This window comes from Eretmochelys imbricata, chromosome 2, assembly GCF_965152235.1.
Source record: "Eretmochelys imbricata isolate rEreImb1 chromosome 2, rEreImb1.hap1, whole genome shotgun sequence".
Taxonomy (NCBI): domain Eukaryota; kingdom Metazoa; phylum Chordata; order Testudines; family Cheloniidae; genus Eretmochelys; species Eretmochelys imbricata.
Window position 1 is genome coordinate 61,661,771 of NC_135573.1, and position 20,308 is coordinate 61,682,078.

Here is a 20,308-nt window from a genome sequence, read left to right on the forward strand (position 1 = left end):
CCCATGTTTGCCCAGGCACCCCTGACTTCATCGAGGTCGATTAAAAGAGCACCCAGGACTACATCGATGACGGCTACCAGTCATACTGCACTGTCTGCTGCCAAAAGGCAATAAACTGCGGCTGTGTAGCAATGCAGTACCATGTCTGCCAGCACCCAGGAGACATACGGTGATGGTTAGCTGAGCGGGCTCCATGCTTGCCGTGGTACGGCATCTGCACAGGTAACTCAAGAAAAAAGGCGCAAAACAATTGTCTGCCCTTGCTTTCACGGAAGGAGGGAGGGAAGGGGGCCTGACGATATATACCCAGAACCACCTGTGACAATGTTTTAGCCCCATCAGGCACTGGGATTTCTACCCAGAATTCAAATGGGCGGCGGAGACTGCAGGAACTGTGGGATAGCTACCCACAGTGCAATGCTCCGGAAGTTGACGGTTGCCTCGGTACTATGGACACACTCCGTCGACTACATGCACTTAGAGCATTTGTGTGGACACACACACAATTGACTGTATAAAAATGCTTTCTACAAAACTGACTTCTATAAATTCGACCTAATTTCGTATTGTAGACCTTGGACCACTTCCCCATGGCCTGAATCTTCTTTGAGTCCCATCACCCAGCCAGGAGTACCTTCCTTGCTCCCCCAATCCCTGCCAGCAGACTGAATTCACGCTGTTCCTGCAGCTCCTTTTATATGAGCATGTTGGGCCCTGATTGGCTGCTTCCCTGCAGCCTCTTTCTGATTAGCTGCATCCCATGCAGCCGCTCTAAGCTTCTCCTCTATTGCTTTTTTGGGGACAGGGTGTGGCAGGACTGCCAGCCTTCCAGCAGGGGGTGTCCGGGTCACATATACCCCATCAGAATGATAAACAGTAACATCCATCAATAAAACCATTTTGTAATATGTACAGTTGGGTGTGAACTATTGAATAGTGAATAATAACTACTCCCTTTGTGTACATAGTTACTGCACCACTAGTATTTTAATGGACACTCTGTGCTTAAAAATCAGTCCTAATTTTGTGTTGGTTTGTGAAATTGCATGTGCACATCCACCCTATCCCTCCATTCTAATGCCTTGGGCTATCCTTGTGAGTAGGCAGGCACTGAAATATCCAGTACGCTGTTAATTCTTTTACATTTCAATATCTGCTTTTTCATAAGCTAGGGAGGCTGAGCAGCAGGATGAAGCAGTGTGTAAACACAAGCTCACAGTCATAATTATCCTACTGTCAAAGGGAATTTCAGTGGTACACATTTGCGGCCAGGTAGGCTAATATTTCAATGCTCACCCACCTGTAATGGGTACAAATCACCAAGTACAACTTAGCATGGAATCATTTACTGTTAAACAGAAAAGCTGACCTATTTCATAGGATTAGGATGAGATCTACATCTACTATTGTGAAGTGAATCTGCTGTGGTATGATGTAAAATAGCAGCAATTCAGCTGTGGCACAGAAGAAAATACTTTTTTTTGGAGGTGATAATTTTCCTTTCAGAATTTTTTTCCAAAACAACCAAATGAGAAATGCCCTGAAAAGGCAGTTTAATGGAGATCAGAATTCAAGTCTGTTCAGCTTTTAAATTAGGTAATTACAACAATCTGAACAGAAGAAATCATTTTGTCCACACTGTGATTCTTATGATCTATTATTACTTGAAATGGACCAAAATTGAAATACCCACAAACAAGAAGATACTCATGACTAATCAGACAATTCACAGACCCGACTATTAAAATGCAAAACTTCAGGTGTGTTATTTGGCACTCAAATTAATAACAAGAACACAGTTGTCTGAGAGTTGTTCTCAATGTATTGTCACCACAACTCGTCACCAGCACTACTGAATCACACAACTCTCAGGAGCAAGGGGAAACAGAGATGCTAAAAGAAGATCAGTCAGTATTTTCCTGCATTATTTGAATGTGTTAAACGAAATCTAGCAGTAAACATAAAAGCAAAGTGCAAAACGGAAATCTAGAAGAAACCATCCTAAACTAAATCTCAAAACCAAATGGCCACTGACCTGAACTTTAAAACTAAGACCCATCTCTGTAATAAAGTTAGAGAGAAGCAGAATCATACTTTTTGGAGTGTTTTTCGCCTATGAGTCTTCCACACCTGATATTTCCTGATTTTGCTGTACAACTGAAAGGCACTACTGAAATTCAGCCCTGTAGAGAGGAGCCTCAAAACAGGGTTTAATTAACACTTAAGCAGTGCACATGCCTATTGCATAGGAGCTGTAGCTCACGAAAGCTCATGCTCAAATAAATTGGTTAGTCTCTAAGGTGCCACAAGGACTCCTTTTCTTATAGGAGAGAATATCACTTACAGTGAACTGATCCCTCTGGTCATTCAGCTCAGACATTTGACATATATTATATATCTATCCATCCATCTATCGGTCTTATTATAGAGCAATATACAAGGATATTCAGATCCACAGGGCAAAGCTCAAGTTCTGATATTCTGTTCTCCCTCTATGCATATCTTTCATGATGATGCTATGTGCATCTATTCATATAGGGAGAGCAGAATAGTGGAGCTGAGAGCTGCCTTGAGGATCTTACAGGACTTTTTTGGCCTGTTTTAGGGTGGCAGTTGGGGGTCCATAAAAGTTCATTCTGGTAAAGAGAGCATGTTAGAATCAAGATATCATATGGCACTGAGAGGAAGACTTTGCCTCTAGATGTTTTTTGCATAAGATCCAGTCCTCCAAAGCTAAACTCTCATAAGTAAGTCTTACTGACAATAGTAGTCCTATAGACTTCAAAAGAACTATTGAGGTGAGCAAGGCTTGCAGGACTGAGTCTTGATATTGGGGGAGGGGAGGGGAGAGTGAGAAAATTATTTATGTCTAAAATAAAGGGCTAAAATAATTCTAAAGGATCACTACACTGAAATTTAGAAATGCCCCTTCACAGAGTACATAAATACAACTGAAAACCAGATGTATAGGAGCAGTAAGTCAGTGTGTGATTTCACATTTCTTTTAATAATCTGTTTTGTCCATGCTCTATCTATATTGCATATTTAAAATACTTTTACATGACTAGCAATTAGCTAAAATGTACTCAATTACAGACCTCGCTGACATTTGATTTAATACTATCTCATGGGCAAATATACTGAGGATCCACAGCTGAAAGAAATAAAAGTATTCAGCAACTGGGGCAAATATAACTACAAGTGTGTGAATACAGCGAGAAATGTCCCTATGTTAATTCTAGCAGATAGCATAAGGTTACAACCAAGTAACGGAAAATTTTAAACAAGAAACATGAAACAAGAATAACATACGTCATTCAGTTAGCATTTCTCTCTCCAAACAGCTCATCTTTATTATAGGTTATATCCTCACAGAATTACAGCACTGTAGATACTGACTGCAAAGGGAAATGAAATCGAGTATGGTTTGTGGATGATTTAACTTGAATTTCCTTTTCAGCTAGACACATGTGGTTTAGTCCCTTTGAATGATGGTATTTTTTTAGACTCTTGGCTCTATGACGTGTTGCTAGTAATTCATTTGGACTACAAAATATTGTACTCTGTACCTCATCTGAGACAAAATAACTAGAGAAACCAGAGACTCAGACAGACACTGATCCTGAAGTGCATGGATTGGATCAGATATCAGATATCTGCATGAGTAAATCAAGGGAGAGAATTTAGATCTCCAAAGTCAAGCTTCTTTGCCTAAAGTTAGGTAGCTAGATCCATATTTAGTAACATAAATAAGTAGCTTGATGTCTAGAAGTACTTAGCACTTACTTCAGTGGAAGCAGCAGACGTACAGCACCTCTGAAAATAAGTAGCACTTATATAGGTGCTTAAACGGCGAATTAGGCGTCTAACTTTAGACACCCACCTTTAAAAATGTTTGGCCTTAGGTTGTAGAACTGATCAATGAAATTGTTTTTAATGGTTCACTTTATTAATATAACTTCATAAGTAAAGTTTTATAAATGAAACTACATTCATTCATAAAACCAGGGACCCCAATAACTGGGTAATTGAGTTTCACTTGCAATCCAATTGCTGCTTAAATCACTGACACTTGCACTGTTTCAACATTGTAACTTCCGCTCTCTGTTTGTCATTCATTATACTTGTGTATATTGGAACTTCTGTTTGCTGTTTGCCATTCCTTACACTTGTCCATATTGTAACTCAAACTCCATTTTAACTTGTCCCAAACTCCATTTTAAAATGCTCGCTCCATTTTGTAAAAGCTTGCTCCAACCTTCATTTTTGCAAAATCCTGCTGTAATCTTATTAGTTTAGTTTAGATGTGTGAATGAGGTATGGATGGATGATGGAATCAACCTCCAGCCCCAGCCTGTCCTGATGAAATAAAGTGTAAATACCAACGGCTGAAGATGCAGACAACAGCCCTGACAAAGCAAGAAGAGTCCACCCTAAAAAGAAAAGAACAAAAGTACAACTGAAGAAACATCAAAGCCAGGTCCCAGGCTGAAAGTCATGTCTGTAATTGATGGGTGATCAATCACACTGAACCCAGAGGCAGCATGACACAGCAAGTCCTATAGACTCTGGATTCAAACTAAAGCCTACAAAAAGGATGGATGAGATGGAAGACTTTGGAGGGTAACATTCTGCAGCCAACATGGAAGGGCATCGGTGCATGCCCAGCAGAGACCCAGCTCTTCCTTGTGCCCGGCTTTCCTGGCCAGTTAGCCACCACAAGCTACGAACCCAAGCCACGAACTCAAGCTACATTCAGGACTGGTAACTATCTAGCAGCTGCAGAACACTTGGGGTGTGTGTGTGTGAGTATACATAGGTATTAGATATTAGTTATTGGTCATAAATCAAACTGTGTTATAATAAATGTGACATCTTGTCTTGTCCCCTGAAATGATCCTGTGTAGTTTTGTCTGCATAACATGGTAAGCCTGTGCCCCTGGTATTTGGATCAAGTTTTTGGTTTGGCATATGAGATATATAGGACCTGTTCACAAAACTTGGATCCAAGTGCAGACTTTTGAATACAGTACTCCCAATTTCAGAGGTGTTTGTATCAAGGTTTTTTCTTTCTGCCCATCTCCAGGGCCAAATCCTAAGGATCTTACTTAGGGCCTCATCCAGCAAAGCATTTAATTAAGTACTTTGGGCTTATGCTTAACTTTGGGCACATGAGTACTCCCACTGAAGGCACCGTCGTTAATGGAACTGTTTACGTGTTTCACTGGACCAGGGACTAAGAGCTTGTCTACACAAGGAAATTGATTGGAATAGTTATTGTGGAAAAACTGTGTGTGTGGACTCTTCTAATATAAGAGTGTCTATATAGGGAGTTATTCCGGAAAAGCTATAGCACTTTAAATTTACACCTTATCTTACTTCAGAATTGCTTCTCTATGTAGACAAGCCCTAAATTTTTACTCAAACTCAAGAATGGGACGGCTAATATATGAAGACCTCCATTTTATGATCTGACTGGTAAACCTTATTTATTAAGGACCCAAGACCATAAACACAACACAGCAATACTCATCTTTGCCTGTATGATCTACTGACAAAACAGAAAAATTTACTTTGGTGAATCATTTAAAAATACAAAGATGCCAGCTTTTTAACTGTTTAAAGAATACATGATCTTTACTGCATTAATAAGCGCTGTAAAATGTTATATTATGCATGTATGACAAACATGAGCAATGGTGAATTATCACTTGGTTTTTACATACTGAAATTCCAGCACTGTGAAAGAAGTGCAGATATTGATACACAAAACAGGCTGTCATTTGTACTTTATCTGTATAATTTATGCTAAAAGATGCACTGGTGTGGTAGTAATTTGAATAGAATCTGACATTATGAGTCTCTCAATGAAATGTACAGAACATAATTTAATTTTCATTTATTTCTGTTTGTTTTTGAAATTTAAATATACTATTACAGGAATACATAGAGCATATTTGTGCTCATGGGAAATTAAGTATGAGAATAACATTATGCTCTTTTCCTTATGGTTTATTTTTTTCAAAATACCTTTTGAAATTAAAAATAATTAAATGCAGAAAGCTATCAGCATTTCCAGTATTTGGGGTCTCAGGGCATATGGTCTCTCGTGGCTCCTTGACTATTTATTTAATCATGCCATAAGAAGTGGGTAAAGGATAGGGATATTTTGGTCTCTAAGGTCATTTGCATAAAAACTATTTTATCATCCATATGTAATTACTTGGTTATTTATGCAACTATTCTTTATTTTGCTTTTGGGAGATCGGGTTGCTGCTCTTTGGACCACACTATGTTGGTGACCATTGCAAGTGAAATACAGAAATTATTCTAAACTAATTATGATAAAAATAAATAAATCCAGATATGATTTGTGGCCTACAGGAAGTTGTATAATTTACTACTTTCAGTCTATTTTAATAGGGTATGTCTATTCAGAGATGCATTTCTCTCTCTCTGGTGCAGCAGTCAGGATTGTGGCAAACTCTCCTTAGGAATTAGTAAAAAATGTTACTGGTCTTGGAGGGGATCCCTTTCTTCCAGCAGATGCACAGCAGGATGGCCATTACTTACGCATCAAGAAAATTCTTCCAGATGCTGGAAGGGTTGTAGTAAGTAGCAATGAGAGTTAGGGAGGGCTGTAGGGGATTCAGTTATTAGAAATAAAGGTAGCGGGGCTTGAGAAGAAACATTGTGAAATGATTAAATATCAATGGAATACAGCAAAAACCCAATGGATAGAAACCAGAAAGGATAGATTAAGTTGATGAGATTCTGGACAAAGTCAATGAGTTACATTAACTCCATTGGAATTATACAATATATTTATCAATAATTAGAGGAGGACATAGTGGCAGGGATGAGATAGACCCTTCCAGCACTCTGTATAAAAGGTTATGTGGAGTAGAAGAAAAACTACCCAACATCACCCACTGTGATCATTTATTCATAAAGGAGTAAAGGATTAGCAACTCAAGGGCTAATCCATCCATTCCAGTCTGATGTAGAATTGTATCAACAATACCTTATGGCTAAATGGTATTAAAGGTGGCTGCTAGATTTAATATGACCTGCACCACATGGTTTATTCAGTTTTAGGAAGAGATCATCAACAGTGCTACTAAATCTGTTTGTTTTCCATATTCATGTCTGAAATTAGGCTAACCAGAGTCAAGGAGATATGAGCCCTCTAGATATTATCAGAATTGCTTTGCTGTAATCTTCTCAGTAATCACTCCTAAATATGGGAGATTAAATCTCTGTCAGTAGCTTGCAAGATTATCAGTGTTGAATGACAGTTTATTGAACAGGATTTAATCAGTGCCCTGTTGAGCACACCTGGCAACTTACTCTCACAGAGGGCCCAATGTTTCCTCACTGTTCTGAACCAGACAAAACAGACATAATCCAGATATGTGATGTGGCCCAACACAGTTCAGCACTGCATCAAGCTATACTGGGTGAAACTCAAAACCTAGAAGATGCTGCATTTGACCCCTGAGTGTATTGCTCTGAAATCTCAATAGCTGATTGCTCCAGATTGCTGGACAGAGGCAAGCCACAAAAGGTCTGCTGTTCAAGTTTCACAGAGCCTTTGATGGAGGCACAGAACACTTTCTGTGCCTTTAACAGCAGATAAGAGGATAAGGCTTCAAAAATTTCAGTTGCTCAAGCTCTGCCAAGACTTCCACTGCCAACGTTCTGGTCACCTTCTATCTTGCTTTATTTGTTGCAAATCATGTGTAAAGCCATTGTGCCCCAGAGTGAAAGGCAGGCAAGAAGGCATTTGGGGTTACTGCATTGGTGGTTGTAAACAGCAAGTACTGCAAAATCCCACCTGGCCTTTGATACTGTGGTCTGTCAGCAAACCAGTAGTTCACTAGAGCTCTCTGGAAATTTTCAGGTTCTATAAACAATCCCATCAAAATAAGTCCCTCATCCAAACAGGATAGAAATATTTCAGCCTCAGGTAGGAATTATTTTGCTCCATGTTATTTTCAGGACCAGATGAATTCCCAGGTATACTCAGCTTCTCCTGGCATAAACTCAGGCACAGAACAACAGAAACAAAATGTGGACTGGGAGGGAGGTAACAAAGGAGAAAAGTAGCTGCAACCTCCCGTCTGCTGAAGTGGACCCGCAGGCAGAACACCCCAGAAACAGGCAGTTTTGGCAGGGGAAGGAACATAGCCAGAGTAGAAAGGGAATGAGCAGTTTCAATGAATTCCTGTTGCCCTCCCACACTGAAAACCCAGAGGGATACTGGGGTGGAATCCCCCAGGGGAATAATGGCTCAGTCCACTGCAGAGGATACACATTATACCTACTGTGTTGGCAGGGTTGAATCTGGCTCACATGTTATTCTAAAGGAGGATAATTTTCCTTCCTTAAGTACTGTGAGAAATAACACTAGTCAAAAAAACTATTCAGTCCAAAGACTTAGTACCTTTTCCAGAACAGGCCAGTGCCCAGTGCTGTAAAATGTACAACTTGATATTTTATTACGGATCTGTTCTCACCAGTAGTGTTCTTATCATTAGTGACAACAGGAGTTACATGCATGCACAGAGCGGGGAAACTGACCCAAAAGTACTCAGCCTCAGGGACCTCAAAAACTAAACCAAAACCAAAATAACCCCCAAAACCTCTAGGACAAAAGTGAGAAAGATCTATGACAAAATGGTCTCTGACCTTATGAATGACAATTGTTTCTTTCACATAATAAATAGTTTGCTGTCATGAGCAGGTAAGGAGCAGAATTTTAAATCTGTATGTAGAGTCTTTCATCTGCATTGTAGCTCCTAAAGAAACCCCTTTCTCATACAAAGTGATACTTTTAAGATTGTAACAAAGCTCACTACTCATTGGGTAAGTTTGCATGACTAGGTTATAAAAAGATCACAAACATAGTGGTAGTTTTGTTGTTATTATTGATTTATAGTTTCAAATAGCTACTGATATGCCTAACAACAACTGAAATATGAGCCCATGAATTCGATGCAGGGTTTCCCTCATTTTTTAAATGAGGGATATTTAATTTGTAACCATGCGGGATTAAACTCTAGGATGGCATTTTGGGAGGGTGAGGAGAAAAAGCTTTAGGCAGCAGGTATTATAAGATAGCATGGTTCTTTTTAGATGGCAGAAAGGGAAAAAATCCTTTATGAATCACCTAGAAACATCACCAGAGAAACTACTTGAGCTGTTAGTTAATGGTAAAACAAAACATTTCCTACCCATTAAAGTAAAAATCATGTATTGAATCTGACTCCAGAGATGATGCAGTATGATAAGAAAAGCCAAAACTGATATGCAGAATGCTAACTCCTGTGAGGAAATAAGAAGAATGCTTCACTAACGTTGTCATAGTAAACTGGGCTCGTCAATGCTGGGTTTGATGAAGAGATTCAGTTTTCAGAACACTTTTTTCAGTTATTCTTTTACATGTCATTATTTAACTTAAGAGCTTGGTGAAAACAGGGACATGATGAAAATACCCAGTCTCTATTTGGTTTATCAATGACTCTAGAAACTATGCCAGATTGGTCTTTGTTAAAATCACAGGCAGAAAACAAACTAAAGTTTGCCTGCTTAACATGATCACTGCCACATGGCAGAGGCCGTTTTACATATGACCTCGCCATTTCTCTTAGTTCCAGCACTGCTTCACCACTCTTCCACTAAAAAACACATTCCCACCAACCCTTCTGACCTACAATACCATGACTACCCACCTTCTTTTGTGGATCTCACCCATAATTCTTCCCAACCCCAGAACCACACCCCCATTATTTGCTCACTGCTATCCCTCCAGCAATGTACATACGCATCATACTTATTTCCAACAGATATTGAAGTATGGTAACCAGTACACAATGATTCGCAACCATCAGGAATTGTCACAAATCTAAAAAAATATTCTTTCCCCCTTGTTTACTCTTATAATTCTTCTTTCCTTAATTGCTTCAGTTTGCTTCATTGGTTTGCTTGAAAGCCACTGCAGTAGGTTTTCCAAAAAGTAAAAGTCATATGAAACATTTATTTCTGCTATTTTACTGCTCCTGATAAATAAAGGCCCGAAACTACAGTCCTTACACAGGCAAGTCAACCACTAAGGTAAGTAAATGGCTATTTTACCTGAGTGTGGAGTGCAGGATGGGGCCCTAATTCTTTGTAACAGTTCTGTTGAAACAACAGCAACAAGAAGTTCCACTTTGAATATTGCCTGCTTTTGCCATCTTGTCTGGAACACACTTAAGACAACGTTGTCATGGTAGATTTCATAATTTTAAAAATATTTTTATTCTACTCTTGTTTACAAATAAAATCCTGGCCTGGAAGGATTAACACTGAAAACTGTAGGCCAAATTTAGACTTCATTATGACTGACATCAATGAAAATCTTTCCACTGACTTCAATGGTTATTGGATTGGGCCCTCAGTCATTAGAGCTCTGTCCCGGTACGCCATATCTGAATTTACTCTTGTTTCTTTATCTTTTTCCCCCCCCGCAACACACTGGTTTATCATTGTAGGGTTGCTCATGAGCGCCAAACTGCTGACACTGATTTTTTAAATTTTCTTTTTTAATTTTAAGAAAAAACATAGCACTGAAGTATTTGCGACACACACGCACAGGCACATGACACACACGGCACACACAAGCATGCACACAAGCAATCTTCAAAAACAGGAGGTCTACATCTTCAAAAACCTACATCTCTTGAGTTCGGCACCCAGAAATGGAGACATTCCAAATTAATGGATACTTTTTAAATTTAGGCCTTAACCAATTTACACATACAAATGCTGGCGCATGTGTGTTGTGCAAATTTTTCACATGTCCCTCAGCTCCACTCCATGAATCTTTGGTCCCTTAAGAATTACATGGACTTCACAAACAAACAGAGAGGAAAAAGTCAAATTTGGGGTCTGCCAACTCTGAGAGTGTCCTTTTAAGAAGAAATATAAAAAACACATGACATCCCATTATTCCATCAATATTGATGTCATAATAGTGACATGCTAATACAGGGCTAGCATTTCTGATGTTCATACTGATCTTTGATCATATTGTAAACACTCTTGAAAGAAAACTTTTGGAACAGTTATTTACAATGCAAAATTGATTTAAATCACACCATGCTTTTAGAATTGCTGTCAGACAAACAAAAGAATCCTGATGCTTGCATAGCCCACTGTGCATAGAGAAAAGGCTAACCAAGAGCAACCGTACATTCCAGATGTGTGACAGATACAGCAGTAAAACTACAGTAGATAAGTCTGAAGCAACAGCTGCCTATGCAATAGTTGTAAAATGGCATGTGACATCCAGACTCAGATTGTCAACATTACATGAAGGTAACTGTATGGATTTCTTTGCCACTAATGTGTAAATACCTGATGTGTGCAGACATGGCCAATTAGACATGTGTCTGACATCTAACTGATTGCATGCATGAGCGCCTCAGGCATTTGCTTCCACATATTGGGTGCACTGCCACATAAGTTAGGCACAAGCAAATATGTGCACACCACTGTGGATTCCTAAGTTTGAGAGTCTGGCCCACAATACTTTTTAAATCAACTGTATTAAATTTACAGACTTTATTGAAATCACACTGAGTTGTATTTCCATATTTCTGAGATAATAGTTTGCCTCTGCATTTTTTTAAAAACAAATTTTCCGTCAATATTATATTCCAGTTGGACCCCGGCTGCATGCAAATACACTTTGAGAGATCATTAACACTAACCTGGGAAGTAGCTGCAGTTGTGTTAGTTTCCTTACCACTCCCAGGTACACGCTCATTGCTTGTTGCGGCTTCTGTAGTTTCTGCCTTCTTTACATTCATTTCCAGAGAAACAGATGGCCCTACTTGGCCCAACCCATCACTCAGCTGGGTCAAACTTGGGCTGCTTGCTTGCCGAGATTTGGCCTTATACCAACTAGGGTAAAACAAGGGATCGATGGTTTCTGCTGTTGATGGCATTTGTGTTTCAGACTCTGCAGTCTGTCGACCACCACTTGGCACCACCTCACCCTTCATCAGGATAGATAAAGTAAAAACAAAAAAAAACACACAAGCAGAGTGTACTATGTTACCTTCCTGTGTTCAGCCCATATTTCTCTGCATGCCAGGTTTGTTTTTATCTCACTGCAAAGAATTTATTGTTTGAGGTCCAAAAGAATGATAACTGAAATACAGAGCAAAAGTGTGTAGCATTTGGATAGTATATCTATGGAAAATACAAATACAAATCCTGCAGCCCCACTCAGCAAAACTTCCCATTAGTTTCAGAGGGAACCTTGCTTGAGAAAAGACTGAAGGAGATGTTCCTTTTATTAATTTCATTACACACTTTGGCCTGATTCTCTTCTCAAGTATAAATTAAGAATAACTCCACCAAAGTCAATGAAGTCACATTATAGTAAAAAATGGTCTGAGAGGAGAATGAGGTCCTTTATTTTTGAGATATTACCTAAAAACTATCCAGTGTACAGAAATGTCTAAGTGCCAATCTGGAGGTTCTTACTCAGAGTTAACTGAGCTCATACTCAGGTGAACACCCATCTCTGTTTAATCACTGAGCTAAAACTATACTACACAATGCATAAGAACTTCTAGTACTGGCCTCAGACATTGAAGAGCATACATGTGGGGTCTGACCCACTGCCCACTGAAGTCAATTGGAGTCTTTTAAATCACTTCCTTGGGTTTGCGATTGGGACAATAATTTATTTTTTTAAATAAATATACAGAATTGTATCATTCAACATTGATTCTGTTGACGTGAGCAGGTAGAATAAACAGACTATAATGACAACAGAGATAAATGCTTGCCCACCACACGACTGTTTATATATAATAGATTACTGTAATTATACCTTATCAATGACTGGAGCAACTGACAGAACAGCACCGTCTCTATCAACGTCTTTCCAGACTAGTCAACTGCAGGTTTTGACCGCATGGTACCATTAGTACAGATGACTAGACATAACAACATTTTTACTTTGCTTTCCCCTAGGCCAACAGGAAAAAGCTAAACTGCAAGCATCCTGCACATTGCATCCCCCACATGCCAGTCTGATCAACTCATAATGGCTTTTTTAAATTACTAATGAGCTAGACCAGCATGTCTCTATATTCTTTTTAGCTCAGGAGGTGTTGGACTTCACAAAATTATGAGGCAGTTCAGTTTATAATTAGGCCTGGTCTACATATGAAGTTGCACTAGTTTAGTTAAACTGGTTTAGTTTAATTAGTGCAACTCTGCATCTGAACACTCTGAAATCAGTTTAAATTTGCTTATTTAGATTTAGATTAAGTTGGTAAAGAATCAAGTTAAATAGATATATGCCATTTCTAAACTGATTTAAGAATATCCACAGAGAATAGGCATGAACCTGTGTAAGCCCTCAAATAGATCAAAGAAGGAATAAATCTAGATCATTTATTTCCCCCCTCTCCCTTCTGCTACTGTTAAATCAGAACTTTGCCATAAACATGGACTCTTTATTTGCTTCCTTGTTTGTGCACTACTGTCAATGTGCTGGAGTAAGGACTTAACTGGAGCTGCAGAAGAGATGAATTTGTCCTGCTTGGTAAATTAATTGCTGATATTGACAGCTGAAGGAGATTAGCAAGTATTGTTTTGGTGCAGATCTCACAAAGTATCAGTCATTGGTGTTTTATTTTAATTGTATTCCAGGAGAGAAAGTACAAAGATATAAAATATATCCTAAATACATGGCTTCAAATATAAAGATATTTCAAATCCAGAACATGTTTGGGCTGCCATTTCATAACAAGCAGCCTTACTTCTCTGTATCTAACACGGAAACATGAACTTCTAAATGATATCCCCGACCCCAGTGACAAGACCACCAAGGGAAGGTAAATGTCATTCATAGGAACAAAAGATTAGTGAGGTCAGGTAATATGGCTAATGAACTCTTCAGAAGGCATGCTAAAGGTGAAGTTCTCTTGGTACACATGTTTTTACTTCTCACCTCAGTTATTATAACTGTTAGTTTCTACTAAGCAAAAGAACAAACAACAAAACTGAGCATCGAGTTGTCAGTTCTTAAGGGTTTTAAGCCTTAATAACCAAATGTTCCTTGATTTACATAAGAGAACACCGTTGTTGTTTTTTTAAACCAATGAACTCACACACATACACAGCTTGAATATAAACAATGGCAGTAAAATCTTTGCTTTCTTCCTTGAATGAGCTATATTTTTGACATGTTTCTGACATATGTTTCAGCATCTATCGGGTCAGATTAGGTCATTCATAGTGCTCTAGAATGGAGGAAACATTCAGCATAGCTGATAGGATGGAGAATGGTTGGGTGCAATTACCTGACTAAATGAGGCACCTGGTGATAGTGAGGGGGCTGGTTCAGTCTGAGGGTCTCCTGTTGTACTCTTGGGTTCTGAGTCTGGCTGAGATTGCTGGGATACTTTCTCAGCTACCTCTTCCTCCTCACCAGATGACTCTGTGCGGACTTCATCAAACTCTTCACCTTCCATCACATCCTCATCTTCCTCATCACCCTCCTCCTCTAATAAACATTCACATAAGCACAGCACTAGGTTAACACAACAATACATGGGGTATGCTCTTTATACAACACAGAGATTTAGAAATATGAAGTTACTGTGGTAACTATACAGTAGGTCTATTGATAGCAAAAAGGCACCCAAAGTGACATTTTTTTCAAGGGACAGTACAACTTGTGCTTTAATTCCAGCTGATGCTCATAAGGGCAAGACTGGAATCTGCCCTGGATGCATGCAAAAGGAAGGAAGATGATGCAAGAGAGAGACAGAGACCAAGGAGGAGCTGTCTCCCCACACGTTGCATCTCTGTGCACAGGCCTTGAGCACGAGGACTGGGCAAGCCGGCCAGAGCCATCAACAGTGTAGGCTCCCCACAGGTGCTGGAGACAGGCACACAGACTGTATTCTGCCACAGGGTGTTGCAGCAGTTGCATTCCCCCTGCCTGAGGTAAAAAAGTAGAGCTGTCAATTAATCACAGTTAACTCACGAGATTAACTAAAAAAAAATTAATTGTGATTAATCACAGTTTTAATCACATTGTTAAAAATCCAAAAATATTTAATACATTTCAATTGGTATTCTGTTTTCTACATTTTCAAATATATTGATTTCAATTACTACACAGAATACAAAGTGTACAGTGCTCACTTATATACACTGCTTATATTATTGATTACAAATATTTGCACTGTAAAATGATAAACAAAAGAAATAGTATTTTTCAGTTCACCTCATACAAGTACTGTAGTGCAATCTCTTTGTCGTGAAAGTGCAACTTACAAATGTAGATTTTTTTTTTGTTACATAACTGCACTCAAACAAAACAATGTAAAACTTCAGAGCCTACAAGTTCATTCAGTCCTACATCTTGTTCAGCCAATTGCTAAGACAAACGAGTTTGTTTACATTTATAGGAGATAATGCTGCCCACTTCTTATTTACAATGTCACCAGCAAGTGAGAACAGGTGTTCGCATGGAACTTTTGTAGTCGGCATTGCAAGGTATTTACGTGCCAGATATGCTAAACATTCGTATGCCTCTTCATGCTTCGGCCACCATTCCAGAGGACATGCTTCCATGTGTATGACGCTCATTAAAAAATAATGCTGTCATAAATATAAAGGGAAGGGTAAACCCCTTTGAAATCCCTCCTGGCCAGGGGAAAGCTCCTCTCACCTGTAAAGGGTTAAGAAGCTAAAGGTAACCTCGCTGGCACCTGACCAAAATGACCAATGAGGACACAAGATACTTTCAAAAGGTGGGAGGAGGGAGAGAAACAAAGGGTCTGTGTCTGTCTGTATGCTGGTCTTGGCCAGGGATAGACCAGGAATGGAGTCTTAGAACTTTTAGTAAGTAATCTAGCTACGTATGTGTTAGATTATGATTTCTTTAAATGGCTGAGAAAAGAATTGTGCTGAATAGAATAACTATTTCTGTCTGTGTATCTTTTTTGTAACTTAAGGTTTTGCCTAGAGGGGTTCTCTATGTTTTTGAATCTAATTACCCTATAAGATATCTACCATCCTGATTTTACAGGGGGGATTTCTTTATTTCTATTTACTTCTATTTTTTATTAAAAGTCTTCTTGTAAAAAACTGAATGCTTTTTCATTGTTCTCAGATCCAAGGGTTTGGGTCTGTGGTCACCTATGCAAATTGGTGAGGCTTTTTATTCAACATTTCCCAGGAAAGGGGGGGTGCAAGTGTTGGGAGGATTATTCATTGTTCTTAAGATCCAAGGGTCTGGGTCTGTAGTCACCTAGGCAAATTGGTGAGGCTTTTTACCAAACCTTGTCCAGGAAGTGGGGTGCAAGGTTTTGGGAAGTATTTTGGGGGGAAGGACGCGTCCAAACAGCTCTTCCCCAGTAACCAGTATTAGTTTGGTGGTGGTAGCGGCCAGTCCAAGGACAATGGGGGGAATATTTTGTACCTTGGGGAAGTTTTGACCTAAGCTGGTAAAGATAAGCTTAGGAGGTTTTTCATGCAGGTCCCCACATCTGTACCCTCAGTTCAGAGTGGGGGGAGAACCTTGACATGAAAAACCTCCTAAGCTTATCTTTACCAGCTTAGGTCAAAACTTCCCCAAGGTACAAAATATTCCCCCCGTTGTCCTTGGACTGGCCGCTACCACCACCAAACTAATACTGGTTACTGGGGAAGAGCTGTTTGGACGCGTCCTTAAGACTCCATTCCTGGTCTATCCCTGGCCAAGACCAGCATACAGACAGACACAGACCCTTTGTTTCTCTTCCTCCTCCCAGCTTTTGAAAGTATCTTGTCTCCTCATTGGTCATTTTGGTCAGGTGCCAGCGAGGTTACCTTTAGCTTCTTAACCCTTTACAGGTGAGAGGAGCTTTCCCCTGGCCAGGAGGGATTTCAAAGGGGTTTACCCTTCCCTTTATATTTATGACAAATGCATTAATTAAATTTGTGACTGAACTCCTTGGGGGAGAATTGTATGTGTCCTGCTTTGTTTTACCTGCATTTTGCTATATATTTCATGTTATAGCAGTCTCGGATGATGACCCAGCACATGTTCATTTTAAGAATACTTTCACTGCAGATCTGACAAAACACAAAGAAGATTGTGAGCTTGTGAGATCTCTAAAGATAGCTACAGCACTCGATCCAAAGTTTAAGAATCTGAAGTGCCTTCCAAAATCTGAGGGATGAGTTGTGGAGCATGCTTTCAGAAGTCTTAAAAGAGCAACTGTCCTATGCGGAAACTACAGACCCCGAATCACCAAAACAGAAAATCAACTTTCTACTGGTGGCATCTGAATCAGATGATGAAAATGAACACGCATTGGTCTGCACTACTTTGGATTGTTATCAAGCAAAACCCGTCATCAGCATGGATGCACGTCCTCTGGAATGGTAGTTGAAGCATGAAGGGACATATGAATCTTTAGCGCATCTGGCACATAAATATCTTGCAAAGCCGGCTACAACAATGCCATGAGAATTCCTGTTCTCACTTTCAGGTGACATTGTGAACAAGAAGCAGGCAGCATTATCTCCTGCAAATGTAAACAAACTTGTTTGAGCCATTTGGCTGAACAAGAAAGAGGACTGAGTGGACTTGTAGGCTCTGAAGTTTTACATTGTTTTATTTTTGAATGCAGTTTTTTTTGTGCATAATTCTACATTTGTAAGCTCAACTTTCATGATAAAGAGATTGCTCTACCGTACTTGCATTAGGTGAATTGAAAAATGCTATTTCTTTTGTTCTTTACAGTGCAAATATTTGTAATCAAAAATAAATATAAAGTGAACACTGTACACTTTGTATTCTGTGTTATAATTCAAATCAATATATTTGAAAATGTAGAAAACATCAAAAAATATTTAAATAAATAGTATTCTATTATTGTTTAACAGTGCGATTAATTGCGTGATTAACTGAGCAATTAATTGTGATTAATTTTTTAATCAGGGGATTAATCACAATTAATTTTTTAATCGCTTGACAGCCCTAGTAAATAGCCACCAGAAGCTCCCCTAGGGCATAGGGTTGCCAACTTTCTATTTGGAGAAAATTGAACACCCTTGCCCTACCCAATTCCCCTAGGCCATGCCCCTGTCCCAACCCTTCTCTGAGGCCCCGCCCTTGTTCACTCCATCCCCACCTCCATCTGTCACTCAGTCTGCCCCACCCTTGCTCATTTTAACCAGTCTGGAGCAGAGGGTTGGGGTGTGGAAGGGGGTGAGGGCTCCAGCTGGGGGTGCGGACTCTGGGGTGGGACCAGGGATGAGGGGTTCAACATGCAGGGGATGGGCTTCGGGCTGAGGCCAAAGAGTTCAGAGTGTGGGAAGGGGCTCTGGACTGGGGCAGGGGGTTGGGGTGTGGGACGGGGTACAGGCTCTGGGCTGGGGGTGTGGGCTCTGGTATGGGGCCAAGGATGAGGTGTTTGGACTGCAGGAGGGGCTTTGGGCTGGGACCGAGGAGTTTGGAGTGCGGGCAGGGGCTCAGGGATGGGGCAGGGGGTTGGGGTGCGGGCTCCAGAAGTGAGTTTGGGTGTGGGAGGGGACTCAGAGCTGGGTAAGGGGGGTTGGGGTGTGGACTCCAGGCAGCCGAGTTGGGGCAGGGGATTGAGTTGCAGGAGGGGGTCAGGGTGTGGGCTTTGGGCAGCCAAGCTGGGGCAGGGGTTTGGGGTGTGGGAGAGGGTGCAGGCTCTGGGAGGGAGTTTGGGTGAGGGAGTGAGCTCAGGGCTGGGGCAGAGATTGAGGTGCGGGGGGTTCAGGGTGCAGGCTCTGGGCGGCGCTTACCTCAGACAGCTCCCAGAAGTAGCCAGCATGTCTCTCTGTCTCCTAGGCAGAGGGGGGGCCAGGTGGCTCAGGTCCGCATGCTGCCTCTGCCTGCAGGTGCCGCCCCCGCAACCCCCATTGGCCATGGTTCCAGGCCAAGGGGAGCTGCAGAGCTGGTGTTTGGGGCAGTGGCAGTGCGTAGGAGTTCCCATGGCCGCCCCTGCGCCTAGGAGCCAGAGGGATATGCCAGCTGCTTCTGGGAACCACAAGGAGCTGGGTAGGGAGCCTACCTGCCTGCCCCACTGTGGGTGCCAATTGGACTTTTAATGGACAGGTCAGGAATACAAAATTAGCAGCTGAAGGGAAGTTAGTAGATGCACTATATTTGGATTTATTAAAGCATGTGGCACAGTGTTCCATGAAATCTTCCTCTCAAAATCAGCTTGGATATGAACACTGTCAGCATGGATTGAAGGACTGTAAAGAAAGTCTTATGATAGAGGACAGACTATTAACTTGAAGGGATGTGTCTAGTGGGCAACCTCAGACATTTGTTTTAGTCCTGATCTCAAGTAACATCTTTGTAGAGGAAGGAATATTCAGCAAGTTAATAAAATCTGCATAGATTATACTAAATTGAGAGGAACTTTAAATACCAGCGAGTATACAGAATTAATATAAAGGGCCTAGAGTAATCAACAACATGGGAATTAAATGTCAACATGATATTCAACTAGGAAAAACACAAGGTAATACATTTAGGAAAAAATAATACAAAGCACAGCTATTCAAGAGGAAGATGAAACCTGGTAAGAACTAATGCCAAAAGAGACTTAGAGGCGATAGCAGACAGCAAATTAGAAAAGAGTTTTCTGATCTCATTTACATTGGTGTAAATTTGGAGTATCTCCACTGAATACAAGTTTTTGTAGATGTATAATGGTAAGATCAGAAACTGACTCATTTTGTTTAGTTCTGGACAACCCATTGCAAGAAAGATATTGACAAACTGGAAGGAAGTCAGAAAAAAGCAATAAACAATTATCAAGGATTGGCAGGATGGACTTTTGAGGAAAGATTAAGAGAGTCAGATAAAGCTTTAATTTTAAGTTCATTTACATCTACATAAAACTATTCCAAAGGGTATAAATCAAAGCAGTATTTGTTCCAAGAAGGTCAAATGAAAATATTCTCAGGATACTGTTCCCAAATCAGAGCTTTTAAGGAATGATTGCTTGCTTGCTGCTGCTACTTCAATGGACCAGCCTTAACTCATTACTGAATTTAATTAAATCACCTATTTACAATGTGGTAACAAAAACTATACATTTTGTTTTGCATAATCATATTATTCATCTTTACTACCATCAAACATTGCTCAGAGTTATCACAGTACTTCAGAGAAATAATCATGGACTGATGTTAAGAACAGATTAGACAAACATCTGTCAGGAATGGTCTAGATATACTTAATCCCTATACTTAGCAT

The 20,308-nt window shown here is 40.2% G+C and overlaps 1 protein-coding gene across 2 annotated transcripts in view; it reads right to left on the minus strand.

The window, feature by feature from the left end:
• Positions 1–20,308, minus strand: part of TRIM55 (tripartite motif containing 55) — a 65,370-nt gene that overhangs the window by 19,642 nt on the left and 25,420 nt on the right. The window contains exons 8-10 of one of the 2 annotated variants that reach the window (XM_077808982.1): positions 14,370–14,572; positions 11,757–12,044; positions 10,138–10,182 (exon numbers count right to left, since the gene is read on the minus strand). In XM_077808982.1, coding sequence (XP_077665108.1) covers positions 10,138–10,182; positions 11,757–12,044; positions 14,370–14,572 — 536 coding nt within the window. The remainder of the gene's footprint in view (positions 1–10,137; positions 10,183–11,756; positions 12,045–14,369; positions 14,573–20,308) is intronic. The other variant, XM_077808983.1, reaches the window with a different exon arrangement.